This window comes from Buteo buteo, chromosome 10 (assembly GCF_964188355.1).
Source record: "Buteo buteo chromosome 10, bButBut1.hap1.1, whole genome shotgun sequence".
Taxonomy (NCBI): Eukaryota; Metazoa; Chordata; class Aves; order Accipitriformes; family Accipitridae; genus Buteo; species Buteo buteo.
The window spans coordinates 44195604-44223022 of record NC_134180.1 but is presented as its reverse complement, the minus strand read 5'-3'; the positions used below and the strand labels follow the sequence as shown (position 1 = coordinate 44223022).

The 27419-nt window shown below is 44.4% G+C and overlaps 1 protein-coding gene and 1 long non-coding RNA gene across 5 annotated transcripts in view; both read left to right on the top strand.

Moving 5' to 3' along the window:
* The first annotated feature begins 448 nt into the window (after positions 1–448).
* Positions 449–1197, top strand: LOC142035531 (uncharacterized). 2 transcript variants are annotated; one of them, XR_012651906.1, is made up of 3 exons: positions 449–556; positions 655–829; positions 1128–1197. It is a non-coding gene; the product is annotated as an uncharacterized LOC142035531 (long non-coding RNA). The 2 variants fall into 2 exon arrangements; XR_012651907.1 differs by having other exon boundaries at positions 459–551.
* Positions 1198–15999: 14802 nt separating this feature from the next.
* The window catches only part of NEGR1 (neuronal growth regulator 1), a 294195-nt gene continuing 282775 nt past the window's right edge, over positions 16000–27419 (top strand). Inside the window, exon 1 of one of the 3 annotated variants that reach the window (XM_075037377.1) lies at positions 16000–16515. In XM_075037377.1, the coding sequence (XP_074893478.1) occupies positions 16211–16515 (305 nt within the window). In that variant the 5' untranslated portion in view covers positions 16000–16210. The remainder of the gene's footprint in view (positions 16516–27419) is intronic. The other 2 variants (XM_075037378.1, XM_075037379.1) reach the window with 2 other exon arrangements.

The following is a 27419-nucleotide window of genomic DNA, read 5'->3' as shown; positions in this document are numbered from 1 at the left end:
GTTCGATATAAGAAAATACAATGACTGTACAGCTACAAGTGCGTTCCTCTCTCCAATTTGTTTTTTTCCCCCAAATTTATTTAATTCTAAGTTTCAGAAGTAACTGGAAGTGAATCTGAGGGGTAAAAGATGATGTTTTCTGAAGCAACATACAACTAAATTAACGAAAGTGCATACTTTAGATGTCTGGTTGTTTTAGGGTCAGTACTCTCCTCGTGTCTCGGGTTCGTGCGGCGATTTTTTCTGTCGGCGGGGCAGGGCGGGCAGGGCCGGCTCCCGCTGGAAGGTGCTGGAAGCTCCCCCGGCTCCAGGCCGGACCCGCCTCCGGCCCAGGCCGAGCCCCTCAGCCACGGCGGGAACGCCGGGGGGAGAACGAACGGACGCCTTTAGGAGCCCCCCCGGGAGAACGAACGGACGCCTTTAGGAGCCCCCCCGGGAGAACGAACGGACGCCTTTCAGAAGCCCCCCCGGGAGAACGAACGCCTTTCAGAAGCCCAAGGGGAACCCGCAGGGGGACGGCTGGGACGAAGCCCCCTGCGGCCGCCGCCGAGGTGAGGTGAGGGAAGGAGAGGAGGAGGAGGAGGAGGGGGGGAGGAGGGGGGGGGGGGGACGCCCCCGTCGCCCGCGGTGAGGCGGCAGGCTGTCCCCCCCCAGGCCAGGCCAGCCCAGCCCGTGGAGGGGAGCGGGGCAGCAGCTGCCCACCTGCAGCCCGGGGAGAGAGGAGAAGTTGGCGGAGGAGCGTCTCCCGCGGGAGGGACCCCACGGCGGAGCAGGGGACGAGTGAGGGGTCGTCCCCCTGAGGAGGAAGGAGCGGCAGAGACAACGTGTGGTGAGCGGACCCCAACCGCCATTGCCCGCCGCCGGGGGGAGGAGGGAGAGAGAAGCGGGAGCGGAGTTGAGGCGGGCAGGAGGGAGGGCTGGGGGGAAGGGGTTCGCAGGTCGGGGTTTCCTCCTCGTTCTCCTCGTTTGGAGTCGGTTGGCAGCGAGGGAAACCGGTTTCGCGTCTTCCCCGAGCTGAGCCTGTCTGTGGCCCGTCAGTGGGGGCGGAGGGAGGGAGGGAAGGAGGGATCCCTCCCTGTCCTTGTCTCGACCCACCAGCTTTTCTTGCCGTTTTCTCCTCATCCCAGCGTGGCCCGGCCGGGGAGGTGGCAGGGGGCCAGCGGCTGCCCGGGGCTTCGGTACCGGCTGGGGTGAAACCACGACATCGTGATACCTGCTCTGTAAATACGACTGTATTAACAAAGGCTTCTGAAATCGCTTACTCTGTTGCTTCTCGATTTACACACTGAAAATAAACTTTGAAAAGTTTTCCTACTCAGTGTTATTTATATGACTAAGACGGTAGAAATTTAAGAGTTGCAGTCATCTTCAAGTACACGTAAAGACATAAGTAAAGTTAAATGTATGCCAGGGGGGAGTGGAGACCATAGTCAGTAAGAAAAGGTTTGTCTAAAAACTGAAATAAACCTATATATATATATATATGAAACTGTGGTGTTTAAAAAAACTTTTGAAAATGTATTAGTGAAATTGTATGTCTGTTGACATTATTCTCTCAAGCTAGTTTCTATTAAAATGCAGGTGTTTTTTGTTGGTTTTTTTTTGCTTTTGATGTCAATAAACACTAAAGATTTAGTTTGTATACAGTAATTACAGGAATACATGTATCATACATAACCTAATAGCCTTTATTTTCTTTCCTAGGTGTCCCAGCATATTTTAAATTGGGAAGTGCTTCAATATTCCTTTCCTGGTTTAATTATCTGCTTACCCTTGAGGATAACCTGTAGTGCGGGATGTAAGAAATGACCCTCCTATTGAGGAAAGGAAAAAACGTTCAACGGATGTCTTTCAATACCTGGCTCCAAGGAGGGACTCCCATTCTCAGGGGTCATGGGGTGCTCCTCGGGACCCCTCGTTGGAGAGGCTGTGGCTGGCCAACAGCTCTGGGCACAAGCAAGTTCATGCATCTATAAGGTCATGTTTCTAGCTAGATCTGGCACTCTGTGCGTGTCTGCAGCATGGAAGAGACGATGGACCAAGACTTTCTATCCCAGCTCATCAACAGCCCCAGGCATGCTGTGGCACACAACTGGAGAGCGTGCTGGGGTGCACCAGCATAACTCGGGGCTTAATCTGGAAAGGCCATTTGGTTACTCTGTAATGCTTAGAAAGCAAACACCTCTTGGAGGAACAGACTGGGAAAGGGAATGTGCATGGCCCACTAATGAATGGAAGGCAACTGTGCATGGGCCCTTCTTCGTGGATGTTGCTTGCACAGCTAATAAAGAGGAAAAGAAGGAGAGAGCTGGTCCTTCCTGGAATATGCAGTGTGGGATGGTGTTGCTCTGTGCAGATTACACAAGAATACCAAATCTGCTGCCAGAGGACTGCTATCTGATGGACTGGCCAGAGTTACACTGGGAAGGCTACTGAATGGGATGCATAATGGCAAAAACTGTTCAGCCCTATGGCAAAGAGAGAAAGATTGGTTCCTGGCTCCAGAGAGGCTGCTGTACTCTGCTTCACTTCCTGTGTCATCGGAAAGGAGACAACGATCGCTATGACTGGTGTTGTGGTAAGGAGGCTTATTTTACTTTCTTATAAACGAAGTATTTCAGTAATGTATAATCACTGCACAGTAGGAAAAGAGCACTGGCAGTACTTCCAGGGAACACTTTTCTATCCTTGTGCTACTTGTGGGAAAACCTTCAGGGCTGTGCTGCTGGTGTAAACCATTGTTAGGTTATTGAACCTCCCTGGGGTCTGCTGAAGCCAGCAGCTTTCTGGAAGCTCCAGCCCAGCCCAGGCTTTTATTCAGTAGTTTCACAACAATTCCTGCTATGGACCAGTATGATGCTGTGAACAGTGCTATCTTCCATACTGTGCTTCTTGGGCTTGTTAAGGAGTTGCTCTGCCGTTTAGTAGTCTACTGAAACTATACCCTGAGGAAAGGTTGTGTTCCTTCTTGGTAGTTGCACAGAATGGAGTTACTGAATAATATGTCCCTCAGAAGAAACAGTCCCTTCTCATAAGTGAAAATGTGACAGCGCGGTTATGTGGTAGGCCTTTTCTGTAGAAAAATGAAATTTATCTTTCAAGACAATCATCTCTCTTGATTATTTTTTTTTTAAAAACTTTTAAGAAAAGGGAAAGGGAACAACTTAACTCATAGCAAAACTGTAAAAAAGGAACAAATATGCAGACAACTAGCATACTAGTATAGTTTCATAGTGTGAATGAATTAGTTTTTTGATGGAGTTTTTTGAATTGCAGAAGGGGATTCTGTGTTTTAATTAAAATACAGGTGTGTCAGGAAATCCCAGCCACAGGTTTTTTGGCCATACTCATATCCAAGCCTGATACACTTATGAGACCTCATAACAAACAACAATTTGTGCATTATTGTATTTCTTTGAGGAAGAGAAATCTTTGTGGCATTTTATGTCGCCTGTTTTACCTTGTTGTGTGTTGAGGCGGGGATTTTGCAACCTCTGTGTTTTATCCATATGTACAGTTCACTCCTTTATGTTTCCATTGTTGAAACTTGTTATTTCCTGGTTTTGTGAGAGAAATCATTTTGGTAGCATTATTTAGTAGCATGCTATGTTTATTCTAGTGTCTAACATGCCTATTTAGATATTCTCCACTGTCCCCCATGGTATTGTGCCCCATTTCATTACTATCCTTTCTTTGTCCACCAGCTAGTGCACCTGAGTACTGTACCTCCAGATTTTTTGTTTACGCATTAATACAGAATGTTTCATTTCTGTAAGAGTAGCAATTTTGTCTACCAGCTGAATTGGTTGTTTCAGTAATATAGTTACACTCATTTGTTGCAATCCTGGGTTTGGTTTTGTTGTATTGACTTCATTCGATCCACCATTTTAAGTGGAAATGAGTACTCTGATGCCAGCATAGAGAAATCTTGTTTAACGTTTCTTGTTGGCCTGTACCTGGTGGGGTGAGCTGCAGACAGCTGTTGGTAAGCCTTATGCACTGTCAGGAGCCAGGTCTGGGCCCATCATCTCCACTGGCTTTCGTGTTCTCCCTTGCCATGTGCATTAATTTCTCTTCCCTATCTGTATGACAGTTTGTGGGTTTCTCAGTGAAATGGTACTTTCTATTTGAATTTCACTAATAAACATCTTTAGACTTCATACCAATACATTAGGATTCCTGTACTTCTGGTACATCATAACCTCTGGGAATTGTGTGTGAATGACACATCATTACTTCTGTACTAGAGGTGTTATTTCAAACCGCTATGACTAATTATTAACAAATGATGAGAATTTGAACATCAATTCCCAGTTTTTGCTCTGGGCAAACCCACTTTTCATAAATCTTCTGTGGTTTGTTTCCTGGAGGGGGTCAAATGCTGCTGGCATTCACTGTGGTTACTCATTCTTCTGCCTTTCCGTGTATACAGATGAGCCACAATTGGTTCTAAGATTTCCAGTAAGCATTGAAATTATGTCCCAGATTATTTAAAATAATAATTTTTACATTGTTTAAAATGGTTCTGTTCTTGTTGATCTGTCAGACTCAAACATTTCAACCTTGTGCACATACACAAGTAGCATGTCTCTGCCTATACACCAGAAAACTGTATTACTGCTTAAAGTTTACCATTGTCATCACTGTCTGTGATTTATTCTTGACTAGGCTTACTTCACCTACATTTAGAGTTTACTATTTATGCTGTAAGTTCATCCTCCTGTTGTGATGCTTTCCAAAACCACTAGTCATGAAAGCCAGTAATACTTCCTTAGAGCCAAACAGGTTAAGTGAATGCTGAATTTCAATATCCCTTCTAATTTAAGTTCATAAACCTGTGAAAAAAGAAAGTTGCTGCTGGTTTTGTACCTGAAGACATCCATTCTTGGAATGTATGGGGGGGAAATAAGAAGCACCAAGAGGTGATGCAGCAGTATTGAGACTGCTGCTATAGTACCGATTGCTGTGCCATGTTGCTGGTTTTTATGCTTTAAAATAGATACCAAAAAATTGGAAAGATTTAAGAAAAATTATGACAACGAATGGTTCAAGGTTTGAAAAACATGCCTTTACAATTACAAGCTTAAAGGTAAAGGTGAAGGGTTGATCAATGCCTACCAGCACCTCCATGGGAAAGATTTCTGATGGTATCGTGATTCTTTTAATGAAAGACATACCAGGAATAACAGCAGCAGCAAAGATACCCCAGCAAAATTTTGAAAATGTTTGACGTTTCCCATTTGAATGACCTACCTAGGGGCATCTTAAGTTCCCAGACTTGCAAGTTCTGTTTGTTTATTTTAAATCGAGATTTAATTTCTTTGTAGGCAAGCCCAGTTTCCTGTGACTTTGCATTTCAAGATTGAATTCTTGGTGTCTAATAAAGGATAAGCTCATGTTGCATTTTTCCTCTCAAGTGGAACAGTAATAGAGTGTCTCTGGTTACTTAATTTCATAATGTTGGTAGGAACATATTATCATTTAGACCTTTGTCTTTATGTCAAATCTGATTGAAGTCAGTCAGCCAGTTTCAACGCTGTTCATGGTAGATAGGCACTCAAACACAAACATATCTGGTGACATAAGCCTCATTTTCATTAAAAAAAAAGGATAAAAAAAATCTGCTAAAGCGTAAACAGGTTTATGCTTGATGTAAAACATTTTGCAGTGCTGTGGTCAGGCTTTTTATCGATATTTCATTTTGAAAAAATAGTAATTTAAAAAATTCTAGGTAAGTCAAGAGAGATGTTCACTCTTAGGACAATAATATCTGACTCAGTCTTTTAAAGTTCCTCTGACTTTGAATTTAGATTTACTATTTCAAAATGTGCAAATGAGTCTGTTTCATTGGTAGGTGGTACAGAGGTGATCTTTGAGGGCTTTTTGGAATACCTAAAAATTATTATTTTTAATTGATGTTGAAAAGCTTCTCTTCAAAATTCAGCCTTTCAGACAGATTGCTTTATCTATATCACCTTCAGTAGTAGTCTCCATGTTACATTGGAACAAAATTTAAGATTACTTCTTTTGAATCTTTCTGCATGAAGCGTATATTTATGTATATACAGATAAGTTATGCACAAGAAATAAGAAGTATGTGCACTGGCAAGGTATACTTTTTTGATGAATTAAGCTTCTTCTGTAAGTCTTCCGTATCCTAGCAGATTGTGGTTCATTTCTTGTGGTTATTTCAATTTATTTGACAAATACAGTATCTTTTTAAAATGCCACACTGAGGATGGAGTGTGAATATTCAAAATATGAGCCATACTGCTTGCTTGAGATTGGCAAGATAAATCATGCTTCTTAGTTGTTAGTTTGTGGCTCTGTTTGTTCTACTGTTACATCTCCTCTCATACAAATTCTTTAATATTCAGAAGGATAATTGGTCTCTGATAATGTGACCATGAAATTCCATTTCCGTTCTTGACCATAAGCGTGGCCAAAGTTGACTTCATTTTCATTGTTTTATTCATGTGTTTTTCCTAATAATGTCATAACTCTGTTCTTATTATTGAATCCAAATGGCGCAGGTGTGTTTTCACTTAACAACCCTGTGAGAAGCAGAGATTGATTTTTCGGGAAAGTGATCAACCTTTCTGATGGCTGGTTTATATCCACCACAGCACTCCTCGCAGATTCTGAAACCCCTGTTGTTAGTGAAAAGAAATGACTGATATGCAAATATTGTTTCCTATAGACTCCAGCAGTGCAGTGATTCAAGCATCAATTATGGAAGTGCTATAAGGCATTTCTTTGTGCCATCGCTCAGAGATTTACAAAGTCACTATCTGGAGATTCCTTGGGTTTTTAATCTTAATACCTGGGGAGAAAACATGCAATCCACACAGACTTTCAATCTGATATTTTATTAACAAGATTAAATGAGTAAGCTAAATTATACATGTAAATCAAATAGAGAATAGAGTAGGATTATATGAAGTCAGCACATTAATCAATTTATCAGGTTGGTTTATTTGATATGGTGTGATCAGTGGTCTTCATATTCTCCATCAGGTATGCTGCATACCAAAAAAAAAAAAAAAAATCCTCCCTACCCCCTTTAAGAACTCATTTCATATCGTATCACTTCCCCTTTTGCTGCAGGGTAACAGACCGTGTGAATAAAGAAAGAGCATTATGGAAATCTACTTGATTTTAGGAGGCTTGATATTTTCCTGCAAAACATTTTTGTAAAGAAAGCTATTACAAAAGCTAGGGAGATAAAGCTACTCTGGAATGGATGCATGATGGTTCAGAAAATCCTATTCAGTGCAGTTACTGGTGGTCACTGTCAAAACTGCATGATACACTGACTACGTGCTGCACCTTCGGTGTCTGGCTTGCGTTGGTACTGGTCTGAATTTTAGAAACACAGAATGATGATGACTCAGAGGAACCTTTCCAGGCCATCTAGTACAACTTGCTGCTCAGAGCAGGGCCAGATCTGAAGTTGTATCAGGTTGCTTAGGGTTATGGGCTTGCAGTGGTCTCAGTGGTAGAGTAGGATGTACCCAAGCGGCCCCAAGCTCGCAGGGACAATAAGCACTGCCAAGCAGCTAGAGATGTTCCAGAAGACATCAACAAGAGTGATTGGTGGGGTATGAGTATAGACTGGAAGAATTTGGTTTGATTAGCCTAAAGAATTAAAGAATAATGCTTTTAGATGAGCAATTTGAATGTGACAAGGTCTCACGTTTCCAGACAACTAGTGTGTACTCTTCAGTGTGCTTTAAAAAGAAAAACAAGAGATCCCGTAACATTATACTGGAGATGACTATGTCCCAAAGGAAAGTGTGTGAATCATGCTCTGGGACAGACACACCCCCCTTTTCTTTTTTTCTTTCTTTCTTTCTTCTGTTTTCTTGCTCATAAAATGGCAGGAGGGAGGGTCCCCTTATTGTAATAATAAGGGTAGGGTTGATTATTGTAATCCTGGTGGAAGCTTTTTGCCCTGCCATCAGGTCTTCAACAGGGGTGTTGATCATTGGGCAAGAAAAGGAGAGTGTGCTGACTTCTGATCCCTCCTGCTTTGCATACGCAGTCCCCGTCCTTCCATCCTGCGAGGCACATGAGCGTACGGCGCTTTTCTCCCAAGGTTGAAACGTTTGCGTGAGATGTCAGAGGTTATTTAGACAAAATGCTCCCTGATGAATAAATGAAATTCTAACATGAAAGAATGATTTGGGCTGCTGAGCACAGATTCACAGATTGTCCACACTTGTTAAGTTTTGACACGTAGCACAGCCTGTCTTGTCCAAGTTATAAACTCTGACTGTAATAGTGAGGGATCCCCATACAAGCCATTGTAAAATATGAATGTCTTGGTTAGGAAATGTGATTTAAAATCTGATAGTTTCGGTAGGGACTGTTCTGCACATCTCCAGTCTGAAAAATACCAAAGGAACAACAATGTTTTGCTTTGTAAGTTTGAAATACACTGCATACATAATCCTTAGGCTCATAAAATGGTCTTCTATTTGCAGCAAGCATACTTGAAAAAACATTTGTGCACTTTCTTAACACTAAAAAAGCATTTTGTTTACAAGCACTACACCACACTATTAAAGTAAGTGTCTTGACTTGTCTCCAGTGTGGAGAGTTGCAAATTGTTGTACTGCAAACTCCAGATTTCCTTCCTCTGCTCCACTTCCAGAACCAACAAGGAAGATATTTCCTCACTATAGAACAGTAACCACAAGATGTTATTTCTAGTAAGGCAGGATGCTTATGTCTTTTCAGTTACCATTCTTTTCCTCAAATTTATTTAAAGCTACCTCTTTGCATAGCAAACTCTGCTCTTTACCTTTGTGAATCAAAGAGTTCTGAACAATTCAAAAAACCCAACACTTTCCATGCATGTTGGGAATCTGTGTCTTTGCAGAGTTCTTCAGTCTGAGGCTTCTTGGGGATGTTTTCAAACTACACTCACTTGTATGTCTTAAAATAGGAAAATGTAGGCTGATCACAAGTTGACAGTATTATCTATGTATTTGGCATCAATATTAGTGAGCTTCTGTCATTCGGCAATTATTTCCATAGTATACCATACGGTGAAGAAAATGTTTTCATTCACCCACATATGACTAAAGTTTTATTGATAGCCTTGTACTGTGTGCAGTCTTATCCCAGAGGGGCTTGGTTAAGCCAACCAAGAACCTAAAGACACATGTGCGCTTCTGTCAGGCAGAAGGGTCTAGATTTCGGAAGGAATATCATGCATAAACGTGGCATTTCCATGCTTCTCTGGGGTTAAGAAAGCTAATTTACAAGGTGCTGGGTCAGCACTGCTCTTCCTGATGCCTCTGTAGATGCTAAAGAAGAAATTGTTCCACTTTTTTTTTTTTTTCTGCGCCATTGAGTATTCCTGCTCGAATGTTGGACATAAGATGGAAATGACTCCTGCCTCGTGGCTTTCAGTGTGTAGCACTGCACGTGTGGCATGTCTGTCTGTCTCTGCGGTGGAGGGATGTAGCACAAGTCAAGTCTTCTTAAACATGAGAGACTCCAGAGAAATGACATTATGAATGCCTTGTGTCTGAGAAAGGTATAATTAGAGCTTGTGTTTTATAAATAGGCACCCATGGATTCACTTCTCCTTTGAGAATTCTTTATTATATGTGTTTTCTGATGTCTAATATGGGCTGGGCTTGTTCTGCAGCCTTGTTCTGTCAATTTAAAAACTCAAGTAAGACGACGACTCAAATCTATGGAAATTAGAGTCCATTCGTTCTGGTGCTAATCGAACTACTGGCTTACAGCTCGTAGGTGCTAGCTTAGATGATAGCACACCAGGATTCTTCCAGTTTTTGAAGTATGGGAAATAATTTTGTAAAGTATTTTACTGAGCACTTCTGTACATAGTCATGTAATAGACTATGCAGAAAATGGAAAATGCATTTTATGGAGATTTCAGCATTTGCTTTCAATCCTGTTAGCAAAAAAAACCCCACCATAGTACCATGAATTCTGAAGTTATCTGTGAAAGAGATACTTATTTAAAAGGAAATTTCTGTTGATTTCAATACTTGACAAAATCACTATTTCCATTTTTCATGTATAAGAGATACAAAAAATAAAACGTAGATATTGGAAAGGAGACATACAAAACCTTTTATTTAAAAATGTGAAGGTGCTGGATCTGTGTTTTCTGAGATTTATCCCTTCCTCGCCTTTCTCTGCATCCCCCCATCCCTTTTCAAATGAAATTTTCAGGGAATGCATTTTGTGAAGCCTTTTCATACTGTAACTGATGATCCAGTGGGATTGATCTAGATGAGCTCTTTTACACAGTAGTTCTGCAGAAACATCAGAAATTGCTCTTTGAGAACTAAAGCTGACAAATTCTTTGGGTGCCTTGGGTTGTTTGTTCCCATTTTGGGAAACTTGAGACATGTTTTAAGAACATTGAGCAATGGCTGGATGCTTCTTGGAAGAGTTTGCACTACAGCATAGTAATAAAGTGTCATCCTTACTTATGTGATGTTTTTGCTACAGGAGAGAAAGGCAGAAAGCAGATATATTAGAGAATATTACCTGAGAATTCCTAAGCTAATAGAAATTTTTACTTTTTTTTTTCTCTTAAAGATTTTCAATTAAAACTAGAAAACTAGTTTTACGTCCAGGAATGTTTTATTCATTACCTCTAAGTTTCTACTGTTCTTTGGCTATTGAAAAAATGTTTCAAAATGCCAAAGTTTTTGTAAATTTGGACACAAAACATGACTCTGAAAATTCAGTGTAGAAGTTTTTTTGTTCTTTGTTTTTTTTGGTTGTGTCCCATCTGTGTCCTGTCATCCCGTATGTCCTTCCCTCCCCTGTTCTTCCCCAGTTTAAAATGCCTATCATCTGTTTAGGAAGTGGAAACAAAGTTTTTATTATCAGGGACAGTATCATGACAAACCTCAGGTTGCGATTCAGATGCTGTGGATGATGCTAGCCAAAGTTACTTGGCAACTAGGTGGAAATACTTGAACACTTTCAGAAATGTATGTCTCAAAAGCAAACAAATGTATATATGGAAATTGCCCATTTGATTCTCACAGAGCTCTGTACAAAAAGATTTTGATTAGAGCCATTAACAAAATTACAGGACGGAATGCCTTCCATCGCTGCAGCATGATTGTTTTAGAAGACGAGACATACTTTGAAAATGCTGCTGCTATAGATGATGTTGGGACTAGAAATACGACATGCACATGTGCAGTCAGTGTTAAAACATGTAGAAACGGAGCCAATTCCTTGACCAACTCTAACGTAGGCGTATTTAGCAGTTGGTAAGCACTGTCCAAAGTACACGGAAAAATGAAACTAACTGGAACTCGACATGACCAGGAATTAAAAGGAACGTGACTAAAACTGAGGAGTTCATTGAAAATCAGCAATCCAACAACCAGCCGTCACGTCAGTCAGAGGGGTTCCCTGGGCAGATTATTCCACCAAAGTCCTGCGCCTGGATGCAGGCAGGACAGGCAGTGTGCCACGGAGCTCTGCCCGCAGGCTATCAACGACCCATGGGTGTGCGGTGTGCATTGCCTGTTACCTCTTCCCATGTTGAATGCTGCTGATACGATGCAGATCAAAAGTACCAATTCTCTAAGAGTTTATTCTAGTCATTCAACTTCCATATTTCGTCGCTAGCATGAAGGAACAGTTACAGCAGAGTTAAACACACAGAAGGAAAGGAAGCAAAAAGCCAAATGTGAAGTTTGTGAATCAGTCTTGAATATTTGTGCAAACTGTTAAACGAATACTTGGAAACAACAAATAAATTCAGCTTTTCTAAATGGCTCTAAACAAAAAGGCGGTTGAATCGCAAGAAATATCATATGACCTTACTATTGCTATGTTAGAAGTACCTAGCTCTTTCAGGTGAAATGAATGTGCTAAAATAGCCAAATGCAATTCGTAGTAAGCTAGCTAATGTGAAAGAATTCTGTCTTCTCTCCATGGAAATATCTTTTCTATGTGTGTACACATCTGGTGTGAGATTTTTTTCCTTCTCTCTTTTTTTTTCTCTTTTTTTTTTTTTTTCACCCTGCAAGCTTCCTAGGCTTGGGAGGAGGTGGGGAAGATTCAGATGGAAGAATTCAGTCTCTAGAGCAACACTGATTGGCATAACTGCTATTGACTCCTGACCTGCTCTTTTTTCCATTGATCTGCAAATAGCATGAAAGCCAGGGATATGAATCTAAAAATGAACAAAACAAAATAAAAAGCTTCATCTTGGCTATTGTCGTTTGAGACTTAGACAGTCTTTTGCAAAATGAACAGAATGTTGCTGAGGAAATGTCATTTGTCCTTCTTATTCAAAGAGGAGCAAATTATTTGATTGTTCGTTAAGGTCAAGTAAAAACAACATCATATGAATCATTAAAGGTTAGGAAGAGCTCTCCCTAAAATTAGATCTCAACTATTATATCACATCTCTCTCTGGATGATCTGCATACTTAATGTGCCAGAACATTCAAAGGGCTTCTTACATGAGACAGCTGTGTGAAGTTTTTCACTTCTAAAAACTGATTCCCTTGTGGTTTCGTGTCTTCCTCCTCTTGATACCAACACAACATACTAGCAAAAATTGCATCATAGCTTGGAAAGGTTTTTCCCCCAAAGGCTAAGAAATAGCACTGAACATCACAAACACATTCATAAATGTTCTGCCTCAAAAATTAATTGATTTGGTAAATGCTGTCTGACCAGCTGTAATAGAAGTACTTTGCATGTCCGCTACAGGAGGAACCACATTTCACTCTAGACTGCAAGTCTGCAAGACGATAGACTGATCTGATGGATCTGAACTCTCCTTTTTTTTTTTTTTTTTTTTGTTACAAAAGAATGGCATTATCTAGTTAGGGTACATAGCGTGGTTAAGATAAAAGGAAGAACAGAAAGCCTTGAGAAACATGTGTGGGTTTTTTTGTTTGTTTTGTTTTTTTAACTTCACCTACCCAAAAAGTTTAACATGAAAAATAGCAAAGTGTGGACTGATTTGGGAAACAGTGGAAGGGTCTATTTTTGCAGCAGAGAGGAAGCACTGCACTACTTATTAGCTTGGCTAAGCCAGTCTGCTGTTATCAGGGAGAAGGTAAGGCAAGTATCAGTTGTTTTGGCAAATGAAAAAAACATCCTGGGGAAAAAAAAAGGAAGATGAAGCCCTTGAGATGCTCTTCTTGGAGCAATGAAATAGAAGCCTTGCAAAGGAGATGGCTATTTCGTTGAATGCAGCCTTGGAAGGAAGAAGTGTGGGGAAAAGTGATAGAAAGGTCTTCAGGACCCACTGAAGTAGGATTGGTGCTGGTGTGTTTGTCATCTGTGTGTTGTATACAAAACCTTCTCAACAAATACTTCTCCAAACTTTACTCCATTGTCTTGCTGCTGTTGTGACAAGGGTATGTTGATATGTCAGTGCAGGTAGGTAAGCATTTGTTGTCAGGTTGAGCTGGCTGATTTTTCAGACCAAGCTTCCCTTAAACACATGATTTGGGAGAGCATTCAGAGATCTAAACACAGCATCTCAGCTTAGAAGGCCAATGATTTGAAAAGGAGGCAAAGGTTTTGATGACCCCATCTGAGAAGTAGGGCATCCACTCCTGCATAACAGTGATGATGGGAAACGGGCGTCTGGCCTGGAGTCCTAAGGCTGAGTGACAGGAGGCATTTTCTACTGGGTTCTTGTTGAAGAATTACTGCAGTACTTCTCGCTTTGTTTCCAGCTTTACAGACAGCATGAGTCTGTACAGCAGCATACTACAACAGCAGCCGGAAGAGCAGTTTGGTACGTTAAGCGTGATAGAAGAAAAGTCCAATATACCCGAGCACTTGAATGGGAGAGATACTATCCTAGGATCCAAAGCAGAGCAGTGTTGTGTGTTTGGCTGTAAGACAAACCACTTGCAAACCCAGTAACCCAGCTGGCAGGGAATGCATCAAAGACGTTGTGGAGTCTCCGTCTCTGGAGATACTCAAAAGCTGACTACTCATGGTCCGGGGCAACCAGCTCTAGGTGGCCCTTTTTGAGGAGGAGGGTTGGACAAGATGACCTCTGGGTCCCTGCCAACCTCAACCATGCTGTGATTCTGGATAGTAATACAGAAGATGGAAAATGGCTCTTGAAGCTGCGATACTGCCACAGGTGAAACGTCAGAGAAGCGAAGACCAAAACCACTGGGCTACTGAGGTTCCTCTGGAAACAAACATTCTGAGGATGCAGTGTTTGGAGAACCGCTTTGACACTGCTGACAACAGAACTTGATGCGTGATGGAAAAAGTGATAGCTGAGCTACGCAGACAGGACATTACAACTCTGTGATGTTTTGTGGTTGTTAAGTGCAGGAAGCATACATGTCTGGAAAGGCCCTACAGGAGATTATTGTATATCTTTGAATGTGGAATGGTGACAGGTGAGATGTGGGACGGCTCCACCTGCTATTAACAACTCCCTGTTGGTGAAAGCGACCGAGGCTTACAGCTGGGGTCTGTCCTGTTGGCAAGCCTGTTTCAAAATGTGTGGCATTGCCTCAGAAATATTCCTTAGTGTATTCTTGGTACTAGATGTTCAACAACTTCTTGCAGCAAGTTCCTACTGTTGTGGTCCCAACGGATGGGTACTGCATACTACGGCAGTTGCACGTGTGCTAGCGGAGAGAATTGTCTCACTGTGGAGTTGTGTTGAACATTAAAAAGGCATTACTGTATTATAGTGGTAATACTGACAGCGAGTCTTCCACATCCAAGATTTGGGAACCAATCTCTCTCTCTCTCTCTCTCTCTCATCCCCCCTCTCTTTCCTTATCAAGGAAACTCTGTAGTATTATGTGCTGCAGAAGTAGAGGAAGAATTCCCTTTCGTATACGCTAGAATTTCTTTCGGCAGCTGAAAAGATCTTATGCAATGGGATGCAGTAAAGAAGGGTAGAGATTACAGGAGAAGGAATACAGGTTTAGCTAAAGAGCAAGCACTGGAGGTGTCACAGTTATTAAAGATTTGTTACTTGGAACATGCTACTCTCAAATCCTTCTGATGCAAATTGGTGCACCGGCAAAATACGTATTCTGGCAGCTGATGAAAGGGGAAGTGCCGCAGGAAAATCGGTGCACCACGTTGCACCATGGGCTGGCAGCGTGGGGTGGCAGAGCTGCTGTGAAGGAACAATTATAACATTGTATGGGCCAGATATGCCTGAATTAGTGTGAGAACGTTTCAAACCGGCCCTTAATGTCATAGCAGTCATGCAGTTCTTGTTACATAACAACACATCGCTTACGCAACTTCTCTCGAACCGGCGGGAGGAGAGCGATTCCTGCACCAGGTTCGGCGGGTGCCGGAGAGGCGCAGCCTGGTGTCCTGTGGGGAGCGGTCGGGCCGGAGGGTGGGCGTTTGGGTAAACAAGCCGGGCAGGCAGAATCCCCCACTTAGTGGCGTTTGTCAGAGGCTGACGTTTCGCGTGTGTGTTTAACAGGCTGGAGAAGGCCACAGGAGGAAAAAAGGCTGCTAATTTTTGTGTGTCTGTAGGGAAGTAGTCTGTCAGTGGTGTTTTGCTCCCTTTTTCCTGCTGTCGGTGAGCGTCTGTAGCTGTCCCGGCAGAATTTTAGGAAAGGGGACTCCCCCAAAGTCGGAGTGGCCGACCTTATGTTCAGAAAGGACGGGATCGTTTCTCTGGAAATTCCGGCAGCTCCCGAGGGAGGAGGAAGCCTCACCGTGGAGCTGTCGGTGCAATTTCCAGCCCCGCTGCCTTAAGGCCCTGTTTGACTTGCTGGCTTTTGGCAAAGCGGTACATTTTTATTAAACCTTACGGGGAGAGCGCGGTACCGAGGAGCGATTTCTGGCCCGCCGCGCTAGGCCCGCACCGGCCGCGGCGGGGGGGGGGACGGGGAACGGGGACGGTTCTGCCGGTGCCGGCCGGCCCTGCGCACCCCGCGGGCGGCGGGGCGGCGGCGGGGGGGGTGTCCGCAAGCCGGGATGCTGCCGAGGGGCGGGGACGGCGGAGCGGGAAGCCCCGGGAGCGGCGGCGGGGGAGGGTTGGGAAACGGGAGACCGGCCCCGCGGAGCGGCGGGGAGGGCGGCGCGCATCCCTCCGCCGCCGGGACGGTTGCCAGGGCGACGGCTGCGTGGCAACGGGCTGGCAGCGGGGGCCGCCCGCCGCCGCCGCCGAGCCGCCGCCGAGCCGCCGCCGCGGCGCGCAGAGCGGGCGCGCTGCCCTCCTCGCTAGATGCTGCGGCGGCCGCCCGGGAGCAGCCACGCTCCGCGGACGGCCAGCGACCGAGGGTACCAGGCGGGAGCCGACGTTAGCGGGGAAAACGCTCGGCCGCCGCCGGGCCCAGGAGCGGCGAGGAGCGGCGCGGAGATGGTACCGCTGGTGCGGAGCGCCGGGGGCTCCCACCAGTGGCTGGCGATCGTCTTCCTCGGCCTTTGCTGGCTCCTGGCACCCGGGAGACTCGCCGCTCCGGGTGGAGATTTCCCCGGGGCCACCGTGGACAATCTGGTGGTCAGGAAGGGGGACACGGCGGTGCTTAGGTAGGAGGCGATGGCGGCCGCGGTGGAGTGGGGGGGGGGAGGTTTAGGGGTGCACGGAGCCGAGCCCCCCGCCGCCGCCGCCCCGAGAGCGGTCGGGGCTCCCGGCAGAGCCGGGAGGCTCCGCCGGGAGGCTCCGCCGGGAGCCCCGACCGCTCTCGGGGCGGCGGCGGCGGCTCGGAGATGCCCCGGCGGTGCGGTGAAGTTGTCACCGACAGCCCTCGGTACCCCGCATCCCCGGAGCTGGAGCGGTCCGATGGGGTGCCGCTGGGTGGTGGGAAAGTCGTTTCTCGGTTTTAACTCTTTTTTTTTTTTTTTTTTTTTCGTTTAGTAAAGGGCTGTCCAGTGATGGAAAGTTTGCAAATGGGCTGCTAGGTTGAAATGATGCGGTTTGGGTTGCTGGCATCGGGGGTTTTGGGTTCTGCAGCCTGAGCGTCGCTGGCAGGGGACTGCTGGGCTGGAGCGGGGTGCTGAGGATTACGCCCTGTCAGAAGTATTCGCCTTGTTATTTATTTATTTATTTATTCCTTCTATATTTTCGTATTTCTCAATGGTTACCGTGGAAAGCTAGCTTTTTACGCCATTAGGAGATTCCACGCTTGCCGTAGCTCTGTTACGGCTTTTCCTGAGGAACCTTGCTCTCCCCGTGCTTACGGTATCTCCCTTCAGTCCAGTTGACTGGAGCAGAATTTGTTTACCAGTAGTCGTACACCATGCTTAATCTACTTGATTCCTTTCTGATTTGTGTTTGTTAATCCTCTGGCTCGATTAGATTATTTTTTTTCCCCGATTCTAACTTTTTATTCATGCGTTGTACTTTTGTCATGATCTTGCTGTACTTCAAGAAAAATACGTTTCCTCCTTATCTGGAATATGATTGCAGTGGGTTGAACCTCCTTGGTTGTGATAAATCTCCAATTCAGTTGGCAGTAGTTTTAAGCTATGAAATATCTGGCTGTATTATTTTTTGTTGGGGTGTCACTCACTTAGGTCTCCAGATTACAAAGTATTTTAGCCACATGCATTTTCAATGATCCTACAATCTGCTGTAAAATACTGCATGAGGTATCTTCAGCAGGAATTTGGAATCATTTAGAGCAAGTCAGCCTGCTTCTGGTGTAGTAGCCACTGAAAATACAGTAGATGTCTATGTAGGGCAGCTGACAAGTAGTTTTTATGTGTACCTCAATTATACTCTGTATTTTGAGCTGTCCTAAGGTCCTCGTGCTTTCTGTTTGCAGATTTGGAGAATCAAAGGCAATTTAAAAAAAAAAAAAGTCTATTTTATTTTTACTGTTTCAGACTTAAAGGTTGCAGAGAAGGTAACTTGGTGAGTTTGCGGGCAGTTAAGACAGATACTCAGCCAGTACTAAACGTTATTAGGACATAAACAAAAATATGTTCAGAACTACCTTATTAAAACATTGTGGAATTACTCTAAAGTTTACCTCCCAGTGGGTTTTAGCTGGAATACGTTCAATTTTCCAGGCCTAAGATTGTGTTTGAAACTCAGTGTCTGTGCAGCTGGATAGGTTACATAAATGAAATGAGAGCTTTAAGATTAAAACAATACTTTTATCTCACAGGGGAGGGAGAGTATCTGTTTTGTAAAGAGATGCTGCTAAAGGAAGCATTAACAGCGCTACTGAACTCTGGAACAAAGCAATTAGATGGTGAAATAACATGCGTTACATCTGTTTTTTCATTCTTCTTGCTCTATGATTAACTTCTTTCATTTCATGTGCCTTTTGTAGGCTTCTTTCAAATCAGAGTTTATTTTGTTTTCGGCTGATATTGCAACTTGAAAGGGGAAATGTAGGATCACTATGAAAGAAAACACTTTCAAAAGAGTATGCAGAAGATGGGTAGAGCTGTTTATCTTGAGTCTCGCTGCACATCGTCACTGCTCCTCCTGAATTTTTCTTCGCTGGGTATTTGTAACATAAATATATTTCACTATACATTAAAATAATTGCTATTGGTATCCTAAGTATTGGAAGCTGGCTGTTTATTTAAATACAAATTCCAGTCAGCTGGATAAAGCAATTTGGGCATCAGTAAAGCAGTTTTTTTCCTTCCAGCTCTGTAGCCGTCTGAATTTAGCTCTTCTCAGTTACTGTACGTTGCAGCACCCAAAGTTGGCTGTGCGCTGTAGTTCCCAGCCTCTTACGGCAAGATGGTCATCGGCTCCCTTCTGTTGGCACGTGTTGATTCACCTTTCAGCACCAGGCTTCTCCAGTTTTGTCTGTTCTCCGGCAAGGAGGGCTTCAAAAGTTACCTCCTTGCTTTGCTACAAAGACAGCACCGTGCCCAAAGCATCTAGCGTTCCTTGTTTTAATAATTAATGCTAGAACATGGGAGTAATTTTCATGGCTTTGAGTCAGCATTTTCTTGGCTGCAAGAAGACCAGGGTGATTTATGTGATGCGCATTTGGGTGGAGGCATCCCCTAATGAGAGGGCCTCGTGGGCGCTGTGGGAGCGCTCGCTCGGCACACACCCTGCGCCGGCTCCCAGGGCTGCGGTGAGGCTGCCCAGGGCTTTTCCTCAGCTGTGCAGCCCCATTATGTATCGACCCACGTTTTGAGGTCTGCCAGGAGCGTGACTAAATGGGGTTACCTGTGTTGAACTGAGGATAAACTTTTACTTGCAAGTCTCATTTTGAGCTAAGATATTCGGGAAGAAAGCACGTAGCCTCTTTCATTGAATAAGGTGGCAGACTGAGCGAGCCAAGTTCCAGTCTCAGTTCTCACATTAAGTTTTCATTGTCTTTACTAAAGATGAGGAATAAAGCCTCCTTTAACTGCTGAGGTTTTCCAGTAAAAGCCTCTAAGTGTTAACACAAAGTAAAATAAGTAGTACAGCTCCCTCGTTTTAAAATAGTTAATTCGCATGAAAGTGTAATTAGTCCATTTAGTGTCAAACGCGTGCAGCGTTTTTCTAGTGCTGTAGAAGCAAAGCTGCGAGCATTGCTCCCTGCCCGGTGCTCTTGCTCGGCGGGGCCCCCCCGTCACCCCTCGCCCTCACTGCACACCGCGGGGTGGGCACACTCCCCGTCCTCGCTGCCCGGACCACCGCGGGGCTGGGCCACGCTTCCCCTCTGCCTGGGCAGCGCTGGGATGCTCGTTGTTGTCCCATGGCCTCCCTGACCAGCGCTCCCCAACGCTGGCAGAGGGCATGGCACCCTGTGCTTCGCACCTCCCGAGGGACCAGGCGAACAGACGGTTTGGTAAGAATGTCACTTAGCACCTGTTTTGGTACGGAAGGCATCTTAGCAATTCTTTTTTAAAGAAAATCTCTTGGTTGCCAAGGCGTTCTTTCTGAGGATGAGTTATTTCTGTAGTCTCGATAATTAAAACCGTGTACCTTTTGTTTGTTTTCAATCAGTGATTGATCCATGCAGTCCCAACACTATTTGTGTCACTGTTTATTGAAGTTACAAGAAATTATATCAGTAATGCAGTTGTTTTGTATGGCGAAATAATTTTGGGAAGCCACTTATTTTCGGAAGTACAATTCTGACCTGCATCTTTTTTATGTTCTTCCCAGTCAACCATTCAAGATTGAATGAGAATGCACAAGGAAGGAGAGAGCAAGTTATAAAAACGTTATTTTATTGGAAGAATAAATTGCTATACTGTAAACTGCTAGAAATACAGGAAACAGTCTGTATTTTCAGAACTGGATTTCTCTAGTGACCCTTTTCAAGACCTCCTATAATGAGAGGGATCACTGTAGGTTTGCAGCATATCCGTAACACTGACAGCGAAGCGGCAGTTTTGGAACAGGAGTGTTTCAGGAGAGGTGACAAATGCAGAGCAGTTTGCTCAGAGCAGGCACGGGTAGCCTGTTCTCTTTCCCCCACCATCCCATGAGCAGTCCTGGTGCTTGAGGGTTGGGTACTGAGGGAGTCGAAGGCCACCTCCGCTGGGGTGGGGGCTGCTCCGTTCTCTTCCCGCTGGCCGTGCGCAGGGTGGGCAGCCGGAGAGCTCGCCGCCGGGATTGCAGCAAGAGGCGTTTCTGCTTCCGGGAGAAATAAAAGAGAATTTCTCTCTGAGTTTCTGTGCTGATGCTTATCTAGGTTACGGCTGATTTGTGTGTGTGGCCCTCGGCTTTATATATCCAAGAAAACAGGTATATGTTTCTTAACAATTCCTACGTACCTCAGCTGCAATTCGTAAACAAAATCCCCTTAGATATCTAAATGTACAAATCTGAAGATGATCAAAATGGCTTTCTCTAGCAAGCAAGGTTTTTTATCCTGCATTTTATTTTCCTTAAAGCTCATGGATATTAAAAGCTAGTTTACCTGATGGTACTTCTACATTTTGTAATCACAGTAAATTAAGTTTTAGAAGTTGACACTTTTTTAAAGAGAGCAAAAGATTTTTTTACCACTATGTGATTATGGAGTAATTTATGAAATACATGCTCTGTAATACGTAGAACAATGTGAATTCTTTGCTGCAAAGAGTTAGACCTCAAGGTGGGATCCTTTGGATCAAAGTTCCCAAAGGCTGCCAGTGAAGAGTAGGAGTGCTGGAGGCTGTAAAGCAGATAACTGGGTCCGGTTGTGATTACAGAGCGGATGTCGGTGCTTGTCAAACCTGGCTGGGAAAACCAGGGATCAGTTGTAGGCCAGCCTTGTTAAGAGGTAGATTGAACTTTATCCACGTGTTTTTGACCACAGTCGTCACTTTTGGCAGTCCCGTGTGAATTTTGTCTGAGGTTTAGGGTAGCCAACAGTCATCTGAGAAGGGTGATTATAGGAGATTTTTTTTTCATCATAGGTAAGGAGTTTTGGGGGTTTTGGTTTGTTTTGTAAATTTGAAATTCTTTGCATGTAGCCTGGCTGTTTCTCTTTCCACCTCAGAGAGTTTCAGGTCTACATGCTGTCCGCTGCCTCAGAGACTTGAGGTAATCATCAAACTCTTTGTATGAACCAACAGATAACACAGGACGGGCTGCGCTAAGCAGCCGCAGGTGAACGCTGTCTGGGAGTATGTTTTACTGGTATGCTTTTACTGGTATTAAAAGCTTTGGGGATGTGGCACACAGCTGATTTGAAACACCGTCCATCTCTTTCGGTGGCTGCTTTTAGAGTTACTCAGCTCCTTCTTTTCCGTAAGTTTTTCCACTGGTGGCAGAAGTTGCCATCTGGGGAACGGGAAGAGCAGCTCCTGGTGTCCTCCGTGTCTCTCGGTGTCCTTGTCTGGGAGAGCTGCCGCTTCAGCCCCAAAGGCAGCGAGTGTGACTTCTGCCTCCCCGGAGAAGTACGGGGCTTTTCGACTGTGACACCCCGGGGGTGGCACAGGAGGCGTGCAAGGCAGCGTGTCGGAGAAATGCTGTTCCTTGTGGAGCACTGATGACTCAGTGCTTCACTGTGGCTCCCTTGAGCTTTGCAGAGATCGCAGTTCTCGCCGTCTATTGAAAACAACTTTCCCAGCTGAGTGTTGTCTTCTTTGCTCCTATTGGAAAATGGGATGCTCCCTGTTCTGCACTGTGGCTCTCCTCTGATAAACATTGATGGTTCAGGGGAGAGATGTCTACTTAACATTATTTTTCTAAACTAGGTCCTTCTAGGGGTACCAAATGCAGGGTCTCTGAAATCAGAGTCTGATACGGGATTGAACTCTGTTTTGGCAGGAGAGGTCTGGCAGCAGCAGCCAAACCTGTGTCTCCTGCTTCTCTGGCTTTCAAAACATGCTGATATTCAGACTGAACTTTCCCTTTCCCAGTAAAGCACATCAGTGCCCAACCACGGGCACAGGGGAGTCCTGGCCAAACAAAACCTTGCTGGGACCATATCCAGTTCCTGCTTCTGCTTCCCCTGACTCCAGAATAAAACTACAGCATTATGGTCATCATCATGGATTTTATTTTGTGGGGGGTCCTTGCCAACACTTCTCGAGCTATGAAATCCCATGGATTCCCAGATCAATGGTCCTGAGGAACATCCAGCTGCTCTGGCCAAAATCGCTGAAGGTGCCTGTGTGGCTTGAGTGCCTGTGTCACACTGAAGGTCAAGCAGGCTTCAACTCTGAAGCTGTTCAGGTCCTCAGGGGGGATGTAGGTACCTAATTATTATTTAAATTGGGGATTGGGACTTATTGACAGTTTTGCCTTCTCTTCCAAGAAGAACTGCCCTTTATAGCCAATAGTCTTTGCCAAAGGAGCAACAGTGCTCGTGGAAAGCTGATGACACATCTGCCAAACGTTCTCTTTCTGTTGTCATTCGTATTACTGAGAATTGGGCATTTGGAATGGAAGTTTTGCAGTATGAATAGCAGGAGAATATCAAGTGTATATAGCATATTTAAACTTTAAGATACTATATATATTCTAGCATTACAGTCCTTCTGATGCACGTCCGCACACCAGTGTTGAACACAGCTGTGTGCGCCCATATATAAATGCAGATATGTCTATGAGAGGGATGGGTGGTGTAATAAATATAAAAAATTTCTTCTTTCCTTTATGATTTTAAAAGGTACATTCCTTGACTTCCATACTCTTTTGGTATTCTTGTGCAGTACAGGATCATAAATTATTTGACTATGTGAAGCTTTGTTCCTATCTTTCTGAAATGTGACTGTGGTACATTTAGACATATGTGCACACTTCCCCATAAAATGAAGTTGTTGTTTGGGTAAGACTTTCACATTCCAAATCCTTGCCAATTATTAAACAAGCACATTATGGCACTTGCCTCTTGCCTGTGCAGTAATAATAAATAAATTCAGAGTACATTAAAATAATTTATCATTTTAAACGATCACGAATGTTTCAGATGTTATGCAGAGGAACTAACAAAACAAGGAATCAGTAAGGAATGACAAACAGAATTTGTTCCAAAGGGCTGTTCGGTTGAGTTAAAAACAGAGACTTAAATTACTTTCTTCTTGTCATCTTGCATAAGAGTTGACTGTAGCTGATATCCCAGGGAAACAAGTCTCGGGGGTTCAGGCTGACTCGTTTCACAGGCCAATCAGCGATACGCAGTACTGGCTTGCCACTGTCTCTCCTGGCAGAAATTTGACCCAAGGTTGTGCTTGGAAACTAAAATCTGTGCTGCAGCAGGCTCAAGGAATCAATTTGGAGATGTTTCAGCTCTTTTTGAGACGTGCGGAGATGGGTGGGTACAGTGAAGCTTGCACTCCTCTGATGAAGGCAGGCAGGTCCCAGATGTCGACTGGCATGTCCTGGCTTGGCCAGGCAGGGTTGGGGAGCACTCATGCACTGGCAGGCTATTGCCCACGTTGTTCCTTCTCCCTGGCGTGGCTTTGGCCCATGCCAGCTGCCGCTCCTGCACACGTACTGTAGTTTTTTAATACCCCGGGCCATCCTTTCGAAGGATCCTCTCTTGCAGCCCTCCATAATGGAGCCATCACTTTTTGTGGCATGAGAATGAGGAGAGCGGAATAGGTGATGCACAGCATCCTCCCTGCTGCTCTAGCCGCTGAGCAACCCACCGCCCCCTTCAGATAGCCCTGGTGCAGCGCGAGGAGCTGCGTGGCCTGGGAATAAACGTGATTTTTTTCAGAACTAGAGGGGTTCAAGCCAGCAGCCGAGTGAAGGCAGGGGCAGGTTAATCCCGCTGGCCACAGCTCTGGATAAATTCAGTGAGATTTTGCAGGTGACAGCAGCGGCAGTGGACTCACCTGTGATGAGGTAACGCTGCACTAATCGATCAAGTAATTGATCGTATCCATCCGCAGGCTGATGGTACCAGAGCTGCTGGCTCCTTTACGCTGCTTCATCTGTGAGTCAAAATGATCTGCAAAGATAAGGTTGAAAGACAAACCCTTGTCTCCCTGTGAGAATGCTGTTCCTCAAGAGCTACATGGGGAGAAATGTTTCTTAAATATGCCCCTGCTAAGGCACTGCCTGTTGGCAGAGGTAGGGGTTTCAGAGTCCTCTTCAGCTCTGGATCTCCTTCAGCCTTTGAGCAGAGATGATCGGTACAAAATCCATGTACTGGCGAGAGCAGAAAGGTCCCACATGGAAGCAGAGGAAGGAACTCTTCAAATTTGCAAAATTTCCATCTCCCTCAACTCAACCCAGGTGTCAGCTCAAGGTTCACGCTAACTCAGTGACATGCTTCCTTAAGTTTGTAATCATCGGGGCAGTCCCTCCTCTGCCTTTTGTCAGTAGTCGTGCCTCCACCATGCAGTTAGCGTGGTGCAGCCAACCCAAGCCCTCACCGTCGAGCCAGCTCTGGAGCAAAGACCGTGTAGGGGGGCCACAGTGACCCTTTTCTGGGGCCGAATACCTCTGCCAGGCATCTGGGTATTGGCGTGCCATCGCAGCCCGCGCCGCTGGGCTGCTGGGTGCAGGAATGCCATCGCACTCTGGTTGCAGCGTGGTAGAGTACGGCCCGAGCAGACTGCCGCCCTTGGAGCTGGCTGGGGTTGTGGTGCTCTGGTGTTCGGCACAGGCACACCAAATCCCGCTCACCTTTGTCCTACCACGTCGGAAACTATCAGGCTATTTTCTTTTTACTTTTTTCAGATGTTTTTCAACTCAGCAGAAAAAAAATTTCTTCCTCTGACTAGATGCAGGTTTTTTCCCAACATTACAGCTGCCAGAGACCCCAGAGCAGGCTGGATTCATTAGTGCACCTGCATTTGCATGTAGGTGGATGTGTAAAATAGGCCCAATAAAATGTTCAGCTGTTGCAGTAGTTGTTTCTTGGTACTCTTGCTGTATACGTAACAGCACATGGAGCCAGTAGATGCCTGCAGTAACTCTAGCTGTAGGTCTGGTTTAGTGCGGTGTATTATTTATAACACCAGTAGAGATTTGGTGGTGATTTACACACAAGAAAAGCCCGCCAATGGGTTCAACTCCAGTTTTGATTTTTATACCTGCAAAACTGTTGAAAAATATAAGATGAAGTAGAACATGCTTTGTTTTATAACAGAAAAACAGTAAATTTATTTTAAAAGATTTTCCCTTGGCAACGGCAGACAATCTGGTGGTCAGACAGCCAAACAGCTATCATTAGTCATGCATAATTAAAACAAAGAGAGTATCCAACTGTTAGCAGTAACAGTTTTGTCTTGGAAAAAATCTCATTAGCATACAATACTTCTTGCAGAAATCTCTGGTAGTTTTTCTCATGCAAATGTCAATGTAAATGAGGGAAGTTCTATATATTTTTGTATATAAGCTATATTTTTTCTATACTTATATAAATATACAGGAATACGATAACTGTCCAGTTTAGTATAGCATCTGTGATATGCCTGCTAAATTTACATAATGCAATTCTGTCAAAAGTAAGCAGGAACCTTATTCCCTGTACAAAACATAGGCATACATAATTTACTGTACAGTTGTATGCCTTTGATATTTCACTGCCTTCATGTTAAAAATGTTTTTAAACTGAATGTAATTCACCATCATAAAACAGCACTGTAGACTGAAGTCCTCCCTTTCTGACCACCTGGTTTTCACTTGATGCAAATGATTCTGTTAAATTTATTCTGGGTGTGAAGATGATGATGCAGAACTTTGCACTTTATTTCCTTGGAAAGGACTGACTGACAGGTTTGTTGTGTTGCACTGCACAACTGTTCAGGCTTGCTTTAGATGCCGTTAAGTACGGAGGAGGTAGGTTTCTTTAGAGCATGGCCCCAGTGAAGAGTTCCAGAGCTACCTACGTCGGTGGCACGGTCCTGCCGTCAGCGGAGAGCCGAGAGGCTCGCAGGCAGGTTAACGATAGGAACCAGTGGGAAGCAGGCCCAGGTGAGAGTTATAAATAACCAGTTAAAGAAGAAAACAAGGCTTTGAAGCCACACTCCCATTTCTTACTAATTGGCGAGGGGAGCATCTGTAAACCACAGGTCTAGAGGCGCACTGTGGCTTTGCTACCGGCTACAGATTTAGTGTACTTAATTAAGCAAGAATGACATGGAGGACAGTTCTCTCCAAGGAAACATGATTGAAGAAGGGAAGGGGAAGTTCAAACGAAGCGCTGGTTGATTTAGTGTAGTTAAGGTGTATGTGATTATGCAAAAATAGATGGTGGTTACATCCCGCCTCGCCCCAGCAGCAGAATGCTGCCAGCTCCTTGGGGAGGCTGGGCTGGGCGCCTGCAGGGGGACCTGCCCTAACCCGCCGTGCAGACGGGCCCTTGCCGGGAGTACAGGAGCGCGCACAGGGCAGTAGGAAGCTGCGATTCAGTGTATTTATTTTGTTACATTCCTGGTAGGTGGTGAAAAAGGGTACTTCATCCATCCATCCATCCATCCATCTGTCCATCCATCCATCCATCATGCATCCATCATCCATCACTTCATCCATCTGCCTAGTAGCTATTGACTTAGAGAAAAATCATTACTTTTTCTTCAGCACAGTAGTTGAATTTCTGACTAAAATAATATATATATATAGGCACACATAATGTATTTTTTTATAGACTTAGTGCTGTTTTTTTTTAATTTTAAAGCTGTTAATTTTATGTAGAAGTTGTAGAAGAACATTTAAAATAGAACAAACTCCTTACTCTGGCATGCTGGCATGCCTCCTCAGCAGTACCTTCAGTACCTGCTCTGAAAACGTGCTTCCTTCGGGTTTGGTTGTGGCTGCACACTGTGTGTGGGAAAGCGATGCTCTTAGCAGCCACAGAGCGCTCCAACAGCTTCTGGGTTACGGTGAGGGTAGATGCCATGTGAAAACAGGAAGGTGTTGCAGAAGACATTGTTTTGTGCTGCTGTGGAACAAAAAATTTGCTGGAGTAAATTAAGCAGTATTTTTTGAAACCATTTCTTCCCCCTTTTTCCCCCTCTCTTTCTGCTTGTCCATGCTGGTTGCCTAGAACTTTCTCTTCCACTTGTCTTTCTACCCTGTTGTAAAAAATGGTCAATGTGCCAGTAGGCTTTCTATGTGGAAAAATAAAGTTCAT